A 15352-nucleotide genomic window follows, 5' to 3' on the forward strand; every position below is an offset into this window, starting at 1 on the left:
GCTGCAAGCGTGCCTCTCCCTTCCGGTAACTGACATTTCAGTGGTCTGCAAAGACTGACGTCAATTCCAGTCCATGCCACATTTGTAAAAACATGCTAAAAACGTCCATGCTTGTGCTTAATGGCCGTTTCAAGGGAGGGCTCTGCGTCAGTCTAGGACAGAATAGTCAATAGTGCCACGCAGGCTCAGTCAATGCCCATCATGCGGTCTTCAACATTTCAATAAAATGACAAAAATCCATGACCCTGAAAATGTCATACCATGAGAAGTAGTTATGCAGAGGAAGATCAGTTATTAGGTACCACGCAACAAAACAATATGTTTTTGGCCTTTATCCAAATGCAAAACTATTCCAAGCCCTTATTTTTTAAGCTTTCAGCATTGGGACATGTCTGAGATAACATACCTGAAAACAAAGTTTGAAAAAGATATATGATATATACTTGCATTCATCACAGATTACTTGTTTCAGAATTATGCAACATATTTCAACATAAATGCAAATCTTTTTAGGGATTCTCAGGATTTCTAAACACTAAGGTAACATTTCACATAGTCTTGAAAAAAGAAAAACGCAGAAAGAAATGAATCTGATAAATAAGGAAATGATGGCTGGAAACACTGAAATAAATAAAATGGGCAAATCAAATAAATCAATCAAATAAAATACATACATGGACCAAGTATGTATTCCAAAGTAACAAATATGGAGTAGTTTGTGTTGGTAACAGAAAGCACTTAGTGGGGGAGGGGGTATTCCTTTGGACTTTTGGAATGGTACCTTTGGAAACATTTTTATTTCTCCTTTTATAAAGAAGAACTTGTGTTTTCACAGCATTAAGAAGCTTGCTGGCTTGCATTTTGCTTTGGACATCTAGTATAACGATGGATTTCTCTTCATTCAGAAATCAAGATTTTCATCTACCGAAAATAATAAATGGCTGCAACTAATCTTCCTGTCCTCCGCACCAGATTGTGACTCATCAGTGCTTGTGCTCCTGGTTCTGGGGACAATAATACAGTGGCTTCAATTGGGTTTTATCCATTGCCTCTTCCACATCATACATCATGTTTTCATGTAATGGTCACACAGGCAAAGAAGGCAATGCCACTGGAGAAAGAGTGCAATGCAGGCCCCATGGTCCACTTACCTCAGTCAAAACGGAGTGGTGGTAAGTGAGCCATGCAGTACCCTAAAACACACATTTGAGGGCCGTCCAGTGTAAAGACTAGAAAATTGAAGTGGTTTTAACGAAAACAAAGCTGCCCAAGCAAGCTATTACTCTCAGTATGCATAGTCTTGTACACTCACAACAAAAATATCAAATATCGCTACACACAAAATGTGAGTCAATGTCTTTGTATCTCTTGCTCTTGGTAGGATTTGTAAACCATGATGTATATAACACCACATCTATGTTAATAGTGATAATGCAATTTTGAGAACCACAGATCCATGGTTGCTACACATATGATAGTTATATAATAAGCCACTTCGTCTACATAGTATATTCACATTGTTAAACAGCACACGTGTGTCACTCCCCCGTAGGAAAGGCTTCTAAAGCAGCATTGGGGGAGAACGTGGGGCCCAGCCTATAGTAGGTGATATTAGGATGGGACTGGACTGTGCTCTAACGGCCGGGCCATAGTTGAGAGTGTTATGGTTTTGCTAGGGGAGACATGACGCTGGGTCTGGTCCTTACGGCCTTACTGCACCGTCTGGTACAGATAGCCCCTCTTGTAGGCACTCAGGGGGTAGAACGTGGCCACCACAAACTTGCCGTCAAACGTTCTTCCCGTCAGCAGCCTCTGAGCTTCTTTGGAGTCTCCAGCATTTGCATATTCCACAAAAACCTAGAAAATATGAGGAAGAGAAACAGAGCTTTTTATTACCCCGACTCATCTGACTAACATGAATTAGTTGCTGGAGTATGTACAAAGTGTGGGTAACACTTTCCTTGACATGATCCTGCATAACACATTCATAGCAGCTGTTATTAAGTCTGCATGAAGCATTCATGATTGTTTCATGATCCATGATCCATAATCCTAGATTCCTAGCAGACAGAAGGACAATAACTTAAAGTTAAACAAACTAGTATTTTGTGGGGGGGTTTCTGAACCCTCACTGATTACTGATTTTTACAAGTTGATGTCCTTTTGTCTTCCATGTCTATTAAACGTTTGGTATGAATGTCTCACGATACAGTCATGAATCCTTCATGCAAAGTGTATAATAGCTGCTATGAATGTGTTATGCAGCAACACGCCACGTAAAGTGTAACCAAAGTCTCTGTGATGGGTCTGTCTGTCGCACCTGGCCTTTGCCTGGGTTTTCCTTCGGTATCAACAGCGAAACAACAGAGCCATACTTCTGACATTCCTCTTTCATGTCTTCAATGATGTCTTGTTAGGGAAAAAAAGAATAAACATGCGTGTCAAGAAAAAAACAATCAATTACCCTACCTGATCCACCATCCACCCTGATCCAAGTCTTTGTCATTCAAGACTAAATATAGAAATATTCTCAAAATGTAAATCATGAGACATGTTGCACCACCAAGTGTTTGGACAAATCATTTGTACATGACTGTCATTCATATCATCAATGACTGATGAATGATCGCTTCATTGACAACATGTGACATCTTTTACGATTTGTGGTGTTCAATGTCAAGTTGTGTCACGTTGAATTTCGGTCATATAGAAAACATTGCCTCACCTTCATACTCGTCGTCGTTGTACAGATGGCTGTCATCGATCACATTGAGAAGTCTCAGAACAGGAGTGGGCAGCATCACCAGATCTTCTATGTGAGGAGCTGTGAGAGAGAACTGGAACATTACACTACAACGCAAGACTAAATCAAGAGGAAAGGTCAAGTGCATTCCTCAGATGCAACGACATGCATTCAGACGCATTAGAATGGATTCTGATGGTTTAGTAACCCAGCAGGCAATTACTAAAATTGTTCAACGGGATCAAATGCCTCGCTTAAGCCCTATTTGGACGGGAATAGTTCCATGGGGGGACCTGGGGTAAAGTAATAATAACTGAGAGATTTAGTCCCGTCCGAATGCGCCATGTCAGTAAAGAAAGATAGCGGCGGATGTCAGTAAACTTTGCCGACAGTTTTGCCTCCTGTGAAACGGTACGGAGAAATTACCCATGGTAATACAAATCCTGTGTGAATGCGACCCAATGTAAAGATGTGAAGTGCATGAAACGCATACCATATCCAAGCTCTCCAGGCTTGCAAACATTACAATCTTGAAGTAAGCATTCAGTTTTATTTTAGGGAGTTGTTCCAAATTGTTTTCACTTTCAAAATCATGAAGCTAGATGCACACAGACTCATTAGAATGGATTCTGATGGTTTAGCAAACCAGCAGGAAATTATTAATAATCTTCAACGGGACCAAATGCCTCCAAGGATTTGTAATAATATGAACAAAAATCAATAACATATTGCGGAGATGGCAAACACGTGACAACACAACATGATCTCCAAAAAATCCGTGCTCCTCGACACGGATGTTAAGGACACAAAATCCGTGTCCAGGAGCACGGATTTTGCCATAATTCCGTGCTCCTGGACACGGAATTATTTTCTGTGATGAACACACAGAATTGCTCTCTATACTCCCACAGCTCTATGTTTCCACAGTCTTGTGTTTTCTCAAGATTTTTCTAATTTCAAATATTTGACTAAAAAAAAAAAACATTTCTTACTGACAGGTTAGGGTTAGAAATTGTTTTGGTCTGGGCACAGCTAGTTTTCTTGCATTCATTATATGAGTTTGATAGCCTTGCAACCAACTGGAAAAGGTATTTCTCAAAAACATGTCTGTAATGACAGGTTAAGGTTAGGGAATGTTTTGGTCAGGGCACAACTTAAATTGCTATAGCATTATTTTGTTTAGGATTAGCATTTGGTATGTATTTTCTAATGATAGAGTTAACAGTGCTGTGGTAATATCCTATAGAAAGCACTTCCGTGTGCCCATCACGGACAACAATTCCGTGTCCAGGAGCACGGAAAACAATTCCGTGTCCAGGAGCACAGAATTTTGGAAAAATCCGTGCTCCTGGACACGGATTTCGTGTCCTTAACATCCGTGTCTAGGAGCACGGAATTTTTGGAGATCAGGCTGGACAACAAGACCGTCACAATGCTGAGTGAAGATTTACCACTCCCTCTTTCTATTCTTTTACTGGGAGAATCCTGTCCGAATCTGCCTTTTCTATTACCGATATTCTGAGATAAAGTCAGATTATGGTCAGACATATATAAAACTAATCCCGCCCGAATAGGGCTTTAAACTGTCATAATGACCTACAGTGAAAACAGTATCCGGTCTGGAGCTGGATTTGTGTTTCCACAATTGGGTTAATACAAATAATGGATGGAGACCATGTGTCATTGATGGGATGCTGTCATTGAAGGATACAAAAGACTTCAAACTAGCCATCACTCTGACAAAGCTTTTTGTCATTTAGATAATGTATGGATTTGTGAAAGTCTAGACAGATAAATACAAATATGAAATATTCAGTCGATAGCAATTCTTTGATTTATGTCTCTACAGATGTTTTGAGTCAATTTTAATGAAAAATAGTTGAAGTTTTCAGTTGCAAAGTCTGCCAGATTTAAGCCTTCTGTGCAACGCCTCCGACAAAGTGAGAAGCATTGCTCTGTAAACATTAGATTCCATTGTTTTCAGTACAACCCTGCACACCGGGGTGAGACTGCCACCACCAGCTTTTGATCACGATACAAGTCTTTTTTGTTGGACTTGCTCGTTAAAATCCATAGTTGGAAACAGGGCTCTAAATTAACACACGCCAACACGCCAAACACGGGTGAGAATTAATTTTGGCTAGTAGAAAAAATTACCTACCCGCCAATTTGGCTAGTAGCGCCGTACAGTAAACTATGAACGGTAAACCGCTGCTTGAATGACAACGATACGGCGAGATTTCCTACATTACCCATAAACACTACCGTCATGACGTAGCCTCCCACCGTGAGCTTTCCGAAGCAGCTCTGGCAGCGGCTACTCCATTGAGGCAGTCGGTTCACATGCAAAATAGGGAGGCGGAGCACTCGGAGGGTCACAGGCAGCCTCAAAATGAATGGCAGTGAACGAGGAGCCAGCGTATTGAAGGATAAAACTCGCTGTTTTTAACTAATAATCGTCCGGGAAAACTTCCTTCGAAGTTCACATGCCTGCCTCTTGAATTCAGGGGAATGACAAAAAAGTGGGATAATCATACGTACATCCAGATGACCACGAGCACTTGTAGAATCCACAGTCCCCCCCTATCAGCTCAGTTTGACAGCTGTCAGAACGCACCCAGCGAGCGGAGCATTCGGAGGGTACACTATTTACAGCCTTCTCGCCAGAGTTCTCAACGGGTCGGGTCAGCCCGACAAACCCGACGGGCCCCTTGGGTTCGGGTCGAAAATATAAGCATATGGCTCGGGTCGGTTCGGTCCGCGGGCTCAATCTTTTCCGCCCAGTGAAAAAAAAAAAAAATCAGTTCTGCTGTTTACCGTGAATCATGGCGAATTTCCCCTTGATGGGTCAGTAAAGCTAGGCCTATCTATCTAAATATATGTAGGCCTGCGTAACGAAGGTCTGGCAGGCTGCTGCATGCAACGTTGCGCGCAGTGCTTAATTTGTAAATCACAAGGTACCAGAATGCAAAACAAACATGACATCACAGCGATGATGAGTTGGACAGAGGTCCCTGAACGCACAGAAAAACTACACTGGCTACAATTACGCAAACGAATAAAAACGGGAAAAAAAAATCTTAGATGCAATTTTAACGATATTGAGTCCCATGTCAGCTCATGGAACCATACTTTTGTTTCTTAATACAAGGGACGGTTGGCAATCCAATGGCTATTTTAAACAACAGCCATAGTAGCCTATTTAATACTGTAATGACAACAACCAATATTTTTAGTTTGATCGCTAACTTTATGCTTAGTAGTCTCAGCAAATGCAGTGCATGGAAATTATGCTTATGAGGTGAAACGAAGCCGAAGCGGTCTTCTATGGAAAGGACAGTGGCTTTCCAATTAGGCTATCCTTTCCCCGTATTCACACAACGTTGGCATATGCGTATTAAACATTAAATCCACGCTTTGTTGGCGACTTTGTTGCATATAATTTGGCTAATCCGCATGTGCTGTTGCGATATGCCACTTCACTATTTAAATGGCTCGTGCACCGATGGTAAGCGAGCGGCAGCGAAGACGGCGATTTTTCGGTAGACTTGACTTTTCACACTGACTGTCTGCTCGCGCTTCGGTCTGGTTGAAAATCCCCCCAGCCAATGTTTTATTTGGAGCGTGTAGGCCCTGTTTGAATGAAATATCACATTGTCTTTGCTGTTTTCGTGCTGTTTTCGACTTGTAAGCAACTGTCGGGAAGGAAAGGCGCGCACACACATGGGAGCGCTCGCCAGCCGAGGAAGATCTCATTCTCTCACCTAGGCTGTCTTTTTTGCTACATGGCTTATCCATGCATCAACCTAGCCCAGGTGCCACTAGAAATTAGTAGGCAAAACTAGTCCAAAACCTTGTGTGCCGACCAAAATTTGATGAAACTTTTAAACAATGTTTGGCACAGCCAGGCTTTCCATCTCATCCGCGCATATGAACAAACAAGGAGGGAGGGGCAACTTCACGTAGCCTACATTTAATCAGACACTCGGGATGGAAATGTAGTAAGCCTACATTTAGAAGTCAAAACAAAAGGTGGATAGATTGTTGTTGCCGTGAAGCATGCACGGTTATTGAAATCGCGCTGTGGATGATTCTGCTTAAATAGCAAGAACGTAAGTTTCCCCATTTTATATTATGTTTCTATTGTGGAAAATATCTTTTCACTCATTTACTGCACATAAGTGCCCTTAAAGACCCACCACAACCCGTCATTCTCCATAGGATAACGTGGGGAAACTCGACCCCCGACTTCGGGCCTCGGGCCGGGTTCGGTTAGATAATTCCAGTGATGTGTCGGGTAACATCGGGCTCGGGCTTTAAAAGCCACGGGCCGGGTAGGGTCGGGTTGACATTTTCAGGCCCGTTGAGAACTCTACTTCTCGCTATTTAACCCATGCCTGCAGTTAGGGGCGCTGTCGAGACGGGAGCGCAGCCCATTCATTCTGAATGTAGTCTGTAGTCCTCCATTGGCGCCCCTACAGTGCAGTACCTGGCGAGTGGAACCTCTCGTAATAGAACTTCTCCGAGAGCGTCTTGACAGCTGTCACACTGAGCTGATAGGGGGGGACTGTGGATTCTACAAGTGCTCGTGGTCATCTGGCTGTACGTATGCTTGTCCCACTTTTTTGTCATTTCCCTGAATTCACAAGGCAGGAACTTTGAAGGAAGTTTCCCCGGACGATTATTAGTTCAAAACAGCGAGTTTTATCCTTCAATACGCGGGCTCCTCGTTCACTGCCATTCATTTTGAGGCTGCCTGTGACCCTCCGAGTGCTCCGCCTCCCTATTTTGCATATGAACCGACTGCCTCAATGCTGCTGTTGCGCGCGCCACGACAGAAAACATTTCAGACGACCAGCCTACTGTCGGCTACGCCCACATTATTTTGACAGGCAACTCTCATCCTCTGCTTCTGTCGCTTTCGCTCCACCACTTTTAACGTCACTATTAGGCCTAATGTTACTAATAGCACTCACCGACACAGAACCTTTCTCTAACAGGCTGCCTTTTTAAGCTGCGAGGACCTGACCGAAGAGTTTTAATAACATGACGTGGATTATGCCTACTTCTGTTTTGTATGTTTTGTGGTGGTGGTTACAGCAAGATTCTGTGTTGGCGAATAGGCCTACTAGTAATAATAACAGTAATAGTAGTGGCGTTTTTAAAAAGGAGTGGTTGTGGAAAGAAATTGCGACAAGGGCAGAGGATGATAATTAGGCCTATTTGTCAGAGTAGTGTGCGCGTAGCTGTCAGTTGTCTTCTGAAACGCTTTAAGTCCTGGCGCAACTTCTCCATCTCCATCTCCACTTCTCCATCATAAAGAAGAGCAGACCTTGCATAACCGTGCAAGTAGGCTACGTGGAAAAAAAAAATCAATAACCAAAAAACTGCCAACGGCGACGCTATGGAAAGGACGCGAACATTTCCGTGATAGTTAAACATAGCGTGCTTCTTGTCATTTTGTTGCGCATGGTAGAGAAGAGCTCCTGGAGGAAATGAAGGTGTCTATAGCAGCATATACTTAGGCTACATAAACACACAGACATACATTATTGCATGTGTGTGTGTGTGTGTGTGTGTGTGTGTGTGTGTGTGTGTGTGTGTGTGTGTGTGTGTGTGTGTGTGTGTGTGTGTGTGTGTGTGTGTGTTGATCTCTCCTTTTCTCCTCTCTCCTCTTATTTTCCTCTCATCTCTTCTCCTTCCTTGGAGTGTACAGATGTGAGGTTTTGTAGTGTTTGGCTGTGTGTTTGGTTGTAGGCTATGTTAAAGGTCTGTTGTGTGGCTTGAGTGATGTGATTCACTGTTTTCAGAGGTAAATATAAAGCAGAAGTTAAAAAAATAATTAAAAAGTGTATATAATATGCTTATTATGTTAAGTAGGCCTATGGTGTTTATGTGTTTTGGAAATAGTTGAATAAAATAACCATGATTTAAGCCTAACGCATAGCCTAGTTTATTTTGGCGAGATAAAAAAATGGCTAGTTGACCTTCTGTTTGGCTGGTAAGAAAAAATGTCTACTAGCCAAATTGGCTGGTGGTGGAAAAAGTTAATTTAGAGCCCTGGTTGGAAACACAGGCTACTGTGCCATGTTTGGTGCAAAAAGTTGTGCACGGCCAGTGTGTGGGTGCAAGCCAAATGATCAGAGCCGGCGTGCGGAGGACATAGCAGTGCCACATCACATAGGACCATGCTACATTGTAACAGTGCCATGTTGGGTGCTGCATGTTGGGTTCCACTGTGTGCAGGGCGTCAGACGTACCAAAGGGAATGCTGAAGAAGGGGCTGCTGAGGGCAGCTTCGGCTGTGCTTCGCAGTTTGGGGTCAGTGTGGAGCATGCTGAAACAGACAGACAACACATCACTACTGTCACACTACACACAATATTACAGTCTCATACTAACATACATGTACTGCTGAGTAACAATGTCAAACAACAGGAGTATCTGAACAGAACATCTGATCAAGTTAACCTCACCCTCCCATGAATCTAATTTCCTTATGGATCACTAAAATCAAGGCTTATCAAGATCATGGTGCAGCTGTATTCACTGAACAACCGTGAGAGCGTGCACATACCTCTTGATAAGGTCTCTGAGGTGATAGACTGGGATGGCTGGGTACACCAGACTGTTACTGGTGAAGATATGATCCACTATGGCAGCATTGTTCTCCTACAAAAGACAAAGTAGAGTTGAATTACTAGAGGCACTTACAAAAAGATGAACTTATCTGGTCTAAAACGATGATATCTAACACAAGAATAAGCCTGTCACTTTGTCATGAAAGCTACATTTCTCATGCCATCTTCATGCCATTTGAAGATGACATCATCTGTCATCACCATCATCATCATCATCATCATGACATCATCATCCTTCCATTCCCGAGTGCGTATGGTCTCTCCTTCAGCTTCATGCCAGACTACCGCTTCAGGAGGACGATAACTTCAAGCCAATTAATAATTATGTTCCCAATTAACTCATTGGCTGCCTTGGCCGTCGAATGACGTCATTTCAAATAGTGACGCCCCCTACCTTCGATGTCGTTCGCCGACAATTGCGTTTTTTTACAGCCAGGCCTCGAGGACGGTCTGACCTATCTTCTGTATGAATTTCAAGCCTCAAGGCATTTTCTAACTGTTCCTGTAGGTGGCAGAAGTGTCCTTAGGAACAGTCAAGGCGGGGCTTTAGCTCAGAGCAAGATGAAATGTCAAGACAAAAACACCCCTTTTTTACTATTATAATATAATCTCAAAAGTAGCATAGCAAAATCATTTTTGAAAGTAAAGCACCTGTGACAGTAGTCTACTTTCTTGCCCTCTGATTTTAACACAGGTAGGCTACTGATTTTAGTGTCAGAGCCTGGCCAAAAAAAACCTTCCTCTCATGACCAAAATACAATCCCCTGTTGCTATCTAGCTAGAGGCATTGTAGCTAACTTGCCCAAAATACACCATGAGATGATCTGTGTGACAACCTTTCATTTTGGATAATGTGATCAGCCTACACAACATCAGGATGTTGCTTACAAAATATCATCTAACAGGAGAATGCACGGGACTAGTGGTGATGTGTCCCAACTGAGGTAACTTGGGTATAAAGTTTGCTACGCTAGCTAGCTAGCTAGCACGAAATCGCTAACAACTTACAACTAAGCCTAAATAAAGGAGCCTTGGTAAGTCAACTATTTTTAACTCAATCCACAGTTATTTTTATGGATCTGTATAGTATGATCAGCTTACTGTATCATCAAAAAAGACAGGGGGGTTGCAGATTCTTGGAACAGAGTAGCCTTTGTGTCTGGTCAGATGCATTCAGCTCACATTAGAAAGCATTGCACTTAGCCTCAGACCAGCTAGCATTCACCACTCCAATCGGCTTGTGAAATGTTGGATGTGTGATCAGTACTTTATCAAAAGAAAATTCATTGAACAATATATGACAAGATCACTATAGCAGAACCATGATGACAGTAATCATCAATCTGCAAATTGTCCGCTCTGCCAAAGAAGCTGCAGTAAGCTACGCTAAGCGGTGCTGCCTGCCTACCTGCCTCCCTCCCCACAAGACACAACACGGTACTATTTCTGGAGGAAATAAACCAGCTGTGATTCGTTCTCCAACGAGGGGAGAGAGAGAGGGAGAGGGAGAGGGAGAGGGAGAGGTAGGGAGTTACCGGAGTTAGGGGCAACTGCTGTCATGATCCATGCTGCGCGCCAGCAACTAAACCAAAACACCCTTGTTTTCGAGTCCCCCCGTTATATTTCAGTATATTAGGTTGAAAAGGTCATACAAATGATCTTTTTGTTCAGGCTACAGATGACAGAAGACTGTGTAATAGCAGCTGATAGGTTTGGAGTTGTTAGGACGATGCCATTACGGGCAAAAACGTTTGCAGTTATAGTTCTACTTCAAATGGCGTTTTCTCAGCTTTTTGGCTAGAAAGCAGCATTTTGGCGAATTCCACTTAATTTCAACAGATGATTATGAAAGAACGGAAAGGGGTAGAGAGACACCGTTTTTTTCTGATGACAGATGAGCGTCTAATCTGTGTTTTGATAGGTATGGTGTTGACATAGACACAGAACTCAATTTTCTGTGAGCCTCCAAAAAACACCCAAAATGCTGAAAAATGGCTGGCACTCCGAGGTACTCTTTTATGAAAATGGCTGGCAGCCAATGAGTTAAGCGACAATAACATTAGAATGTGATTCTGTTTTTCATACAGATGACTACGTATGTGCTCATGCAGACACTTTTTTTTCCCATTTAACATACCGTACAAACTAATCAAAACTTTCTTCCTATTAATTTACAAAAATAAATATCACTTTACTTTCGGTACATTGTCAAGCAGTTTGATTGAAATGTCAGCAGCACCCCCATGATAATATCAAGAAAGTGTTGAGCTACTGTGAGTGTTCTGAGCAATGTCTTCAAAGTCTCCTCCTGACCTTCCATTCCTGAGTGCGTACGGTCTCCTTCAGCTTGATGCCGGAGTAGAGCTCCAGCAGGAGGATGCCCAGGCTCCACAGGTCGATGGCGGCCGTGCACCCACTGTCCCCCTCCATGCCCGCCTGGGCTAGGGAGTTCTGCAGCTCTGCCTCAGGGGCCCGGTAGCCATCCGTCTGGACGTACTTCACATCCTGTGTGGTGGTAAGATGGGAGCAAAGCTCAGAATGAGATGGAGGCAAAGGCACTTCTACAAAGCCCCAAGTCAGCAATTGTTTTTTTAACATAACCAGCAAATTGCCATCCAGTGGGACTGAAATACTGCATAATGTTAAACGTTTTTAGTTAGTGCCTGGGACAGATGTACAATTCTTGTGGAGAATTCCAACTGTCACAAGCGGAGACAGATAATCATGATCAATAAGTAGACTGGCGACACAGAACTGCTGCAACACCTTGACGAGTCAGTGCCCTACAGTAGGTGCAGTCTACATTGTGATGTTTTGCAACGGTACAAGTCACTGATGAGGACAAAATCTTAAATGAAACAATCTGAAAATGTCTTTTTTAACAACAGCTGTAATGCAAGCTACATAGAGCCAAAGCATCGTCTAATAGAGTAAGATACTCCAAGTGTGCTCAAGTTCGGTCTCCTAAGGGGGAGTTGTCCCCTCCATCTTCTTCTCTTTCTGTGTCATTTGGTGACGGTTTGCAAAAGATGTCTGCTACCGCCATCTACAGTGCAAAGGAAACTCCATAATATTCTCAACCTAAAGTCTCCAAAGGTCTCCTAACCAAAGGTCTCCCAAAGGGACATTCAGGTGACGTCACAGGGATCCAGGAAAAGTACGGGATCGATGTATCTTACTCTAACAAGAGAATCCTTGAAAGTTTCCCTTCATCTGCACCACCCCTAAAAGTTGCTCTAGTTCCGTCTTCATCATCAATCCTGTGAAGCAACTTGGGTGGATTCCAATATGTGGACTCCCATCCTCCCTTGCCTGCTTGTGACCTCATGATGATGTCACTGACGACAGAAAATTAATCCAATATCTTGCAAAAACACAATTCTAATGTGATATTCTCATTTGCAATCGGGAGGGTGAATGAAGAACAGCCTCCAAAGAGTTGTTATGGCTAGGCTGACAGCGGGGAAGCTTTATCATTTTCTCCACGGAAGCGGGAAGTCAGCGAAGCGCAAGGTCGTAAGCACAAGAGGAGGACAGGAGTCTGCATATTGGAATGCACCTCTTATATTCCAAAGTTCCACAGCTGCTAGTGTCAAACCCCCATCTCACCTGATGCCCATCCTTGTAGCTGAGGCCAAAGTCGATGAGCTTGAAGCACTCATCCTCGGCGCTCCAGAGCACGTTGCGGGGCTTGAGGTCGGCGTGCACGTAGCCCTCGCGGTGCAGGAAGGCCAGGGCCTCCAGCACGTCGCGGGCGCAGTGCTGGATCAGCCACATGGAGTGGCCCTGGTTGGACGCCCGCACCAGCAGCTCCGACACACTGACGTCCAGCAGCTCCAGGAGCAGGCAGCGCGTGGCCACGCCCACCGAGCTGTGATTGGTGAACACCCCGTACAGTGTCACTGCAGAACACAAGAGCAGGAGAATGGGGGTTACAGAATTCAACTATGACAGTGGGTCAATGTTGAAATTTGCTAATTTTTATGATTAATAATGATTATATGCACATGTGTATGGGTAAAACACAAAATGCTGAATGAGCTTATTGTATAAAATCCAACCATGACAATGGTTCAATGTTCAAATTTGCTAATGTTGCCTGCTTTTTTGTCAGGTTGTAATAGCACATTTCTGGGTATACATAGGCTGTGTCATAAGTATTCTGAAAAATCAAAATATGCACAGGAATCATCTTTGTAGGAAAACATGCATACTGACTCTAAGTGGAAAGTGTAACATTAAAATACACACCACTATGAAGGCCAAAATTGCTAAATTGTTAAACTCTGTTAATGTGTAATCGAGAGACCAAAAGTTTTATTTAGCAAGCATTGCAATACTTTGTGTAAAGATAATTGTTTGCAGGTGAAGGAGTTGACTGACTGACTTATTGATTGATTGTTGATTGCCCCCACCTGCCAGTGCCTAATTAAAAACTCCTCCCCATAGACCAAAGAGGCTTTGCCATAGACCATACAGGAATGGAGCAACCAAGCAGGGAAGAAGTCTAATCTTTTGAATGGCAAAAATAAATATTTTAAATGCAAGAAGCCTGTTGTCCTCCACGTATATTGTCAAATAATGAGTTAAGAAACAACGATTTCCACACAACAATTTTAATTCACTCACAATAGTCAAAAAAGATATAAGCAGCTGGAAATTATTTTCGAAGACGAGGGTGGAACACTGGTGTGGAGATGTGTCTTGTAAAACATAATTCTCTGGATTGTCCACAAAACTCTAAACAACTGGTTTATTCTAATAGATGATTCCTGCAACCCGTTGCAATATGATTGATGTTTCATGTATTGAGAGGAGAAGGGTAATGGCAAGCCAATGTTCTTCTGAGATCACATACCTATGTTTTTATGTCCCTGAATATCTTCAAGCACGGATCTTTCTTTGTGGTACCCGTAATCACCGCCTTGTGCGTCTGCCTGGAACTCCTTGACGGCAGCTGTGCTGGAGCGGCCCGAACTCACACGGTAAACAGAGGCCGAGACCCCCTGGCCAAGGCGAGCCTGTACATTCCACATCTCTCCAAATATCTCGAACAGCACCGGGGTCACCGCCTGCTCCACGGTCGCTGCTGAGGGGGCGAGCATCGCTGCTACTGAACTAACGTCAGAGGGTAATTTTCCACCCGACTCAGAACTGCTAGCCATCAAGTCAGTTTGTATTTACCTGATTTACTACAATGGAAAAGAGACACAAACGAGACGTGTACACCTGCTAGCTGGCTAAGGTTGTCGCCAGTACTTAAAGTTAATGACCACCAAATCCAGTCAGCGACCGATAACTTCAAAGCTGTTACAAACTGGATTCCCAAATGACGGCCATACATGCCACTTTGTACCCATTGTCAGTTTACACAGACCATCTCGTGCTGTTATTCTGCTGTCACCGTAACTTTACGATTCTAAAAAAAGACAACTATGAGCTCAGATTCACAATCTAGCTAGCTAGCTCGGTTAGCCTGTGCACAGTCTAATTTTAGTAGGCTGGGGAAATCAACCTCAATCTATAATGCATATTGGAATTAAAAGCGATTTGTTCAATCCCCGAGGATTGTCGTTGTTGAACAATGACAGTGTGTCTCCTGTCATTGTGTTTTGTAATAAATAACACTCCTCTAAAACTACTCGATTTGACATCGAGTGCTTTTAGCATTTGTTTAGCCCGCCATTTTACCGGAAATGGCTTAGGGTGAAATTATGACTAGTTCCGGGACTTATTGGCTCATTTTAATGTTTCGTTGAAAAAAAATAAAAACGTATCTAGCTTCTAGCTTTTCTGAAATTAATAATAGTTGTAATAAGAAGTACAACAACATATAATTATTTTTTGCCTGTTGCATGATGCGAATAATAAGCATTCGAGTTGTTCGGACCATCATTTGTCAATGTTGTTATCATTCTGTAAGTTACATTGTAACATAGCAGCCTTAGTAATGTTGTGGCGTGGGTGT

At 43.0% G+C, this 15352-nt stretch overlaps 1 protein-coding gene across 1 annotated transcript; it reads right to left on the reverse strand.

Moving 5' to 3' along the window:
• Positions 1–317: 317 nt before the first annotated feature.
• On the reverse strand, positions 318–15063 carry uhmk1 (U2AF homology motif (UHM) kinase 1). The gene is made up of 8 exons (XM_063201227.1): positions 14243–15063; positions 12994–13286; positions 11698–11889; positions 9321–9415; positions 9004–9080; positions 2726–2824; positions 2321–2409; positions 318–1857 (listed from the first exon to the last, which is right to left on the reverse strand). The coding sequence occupies exons 1-8, from the start codon at positions 14547–14549 to the stop codon at positions 1711–1713; spliced, it is 1299 nt and encodes a 432-aa protein (XP_063057297.1). The 5' UTR covers positions 14550–15063; the 3' UTR covers positions 318–1710.
• Between the last annotated feature and the right edge of the window lie 289 nt (positions 15064–15352).

Source organism: Engraulis encrasicolus, chromosome 6 (assembly GCF_034702125.1).
Source record: "Engraulis encrasicolus isolate BLACKSEA-1 chromosome 6, IST_EnEncr_1.0, whole genome shotgun sequence".
NCBI lineage: Eukaryota > Metazoa > Chordata > Actinopteri > Clupeiformes > Engraulidae > Engraulis > Engraulis encrasicolus.

What these genes read in the sequence shown, in the direction of transcription:
- uhmk1 (XM_063201227.1), bottom strand. Translation starts at nt 14,549, where the DNA reads ATGGCTAGCAGTTCTGAGTCGGGTGGAAAATTACCCTCTGACGTTAGT. An exon ending in TCAGGGACATAAAAACATAG is followed by an intron (nt 13,287 to 14,242) that starts GTATGTGATCTC and finishes TGTGTTCTGCAG; the next exon opens with TGACACTGTACGGGGTGTTC. An exon ending in CAACGACGACGAGTATGAAG is followed by an intron (nt 2,410 to 2,725) that starts GTGAGGCAATGT and finishes TTCCCTAACAAG; the next exon opens with ACATCATTGAAGACATGAAA.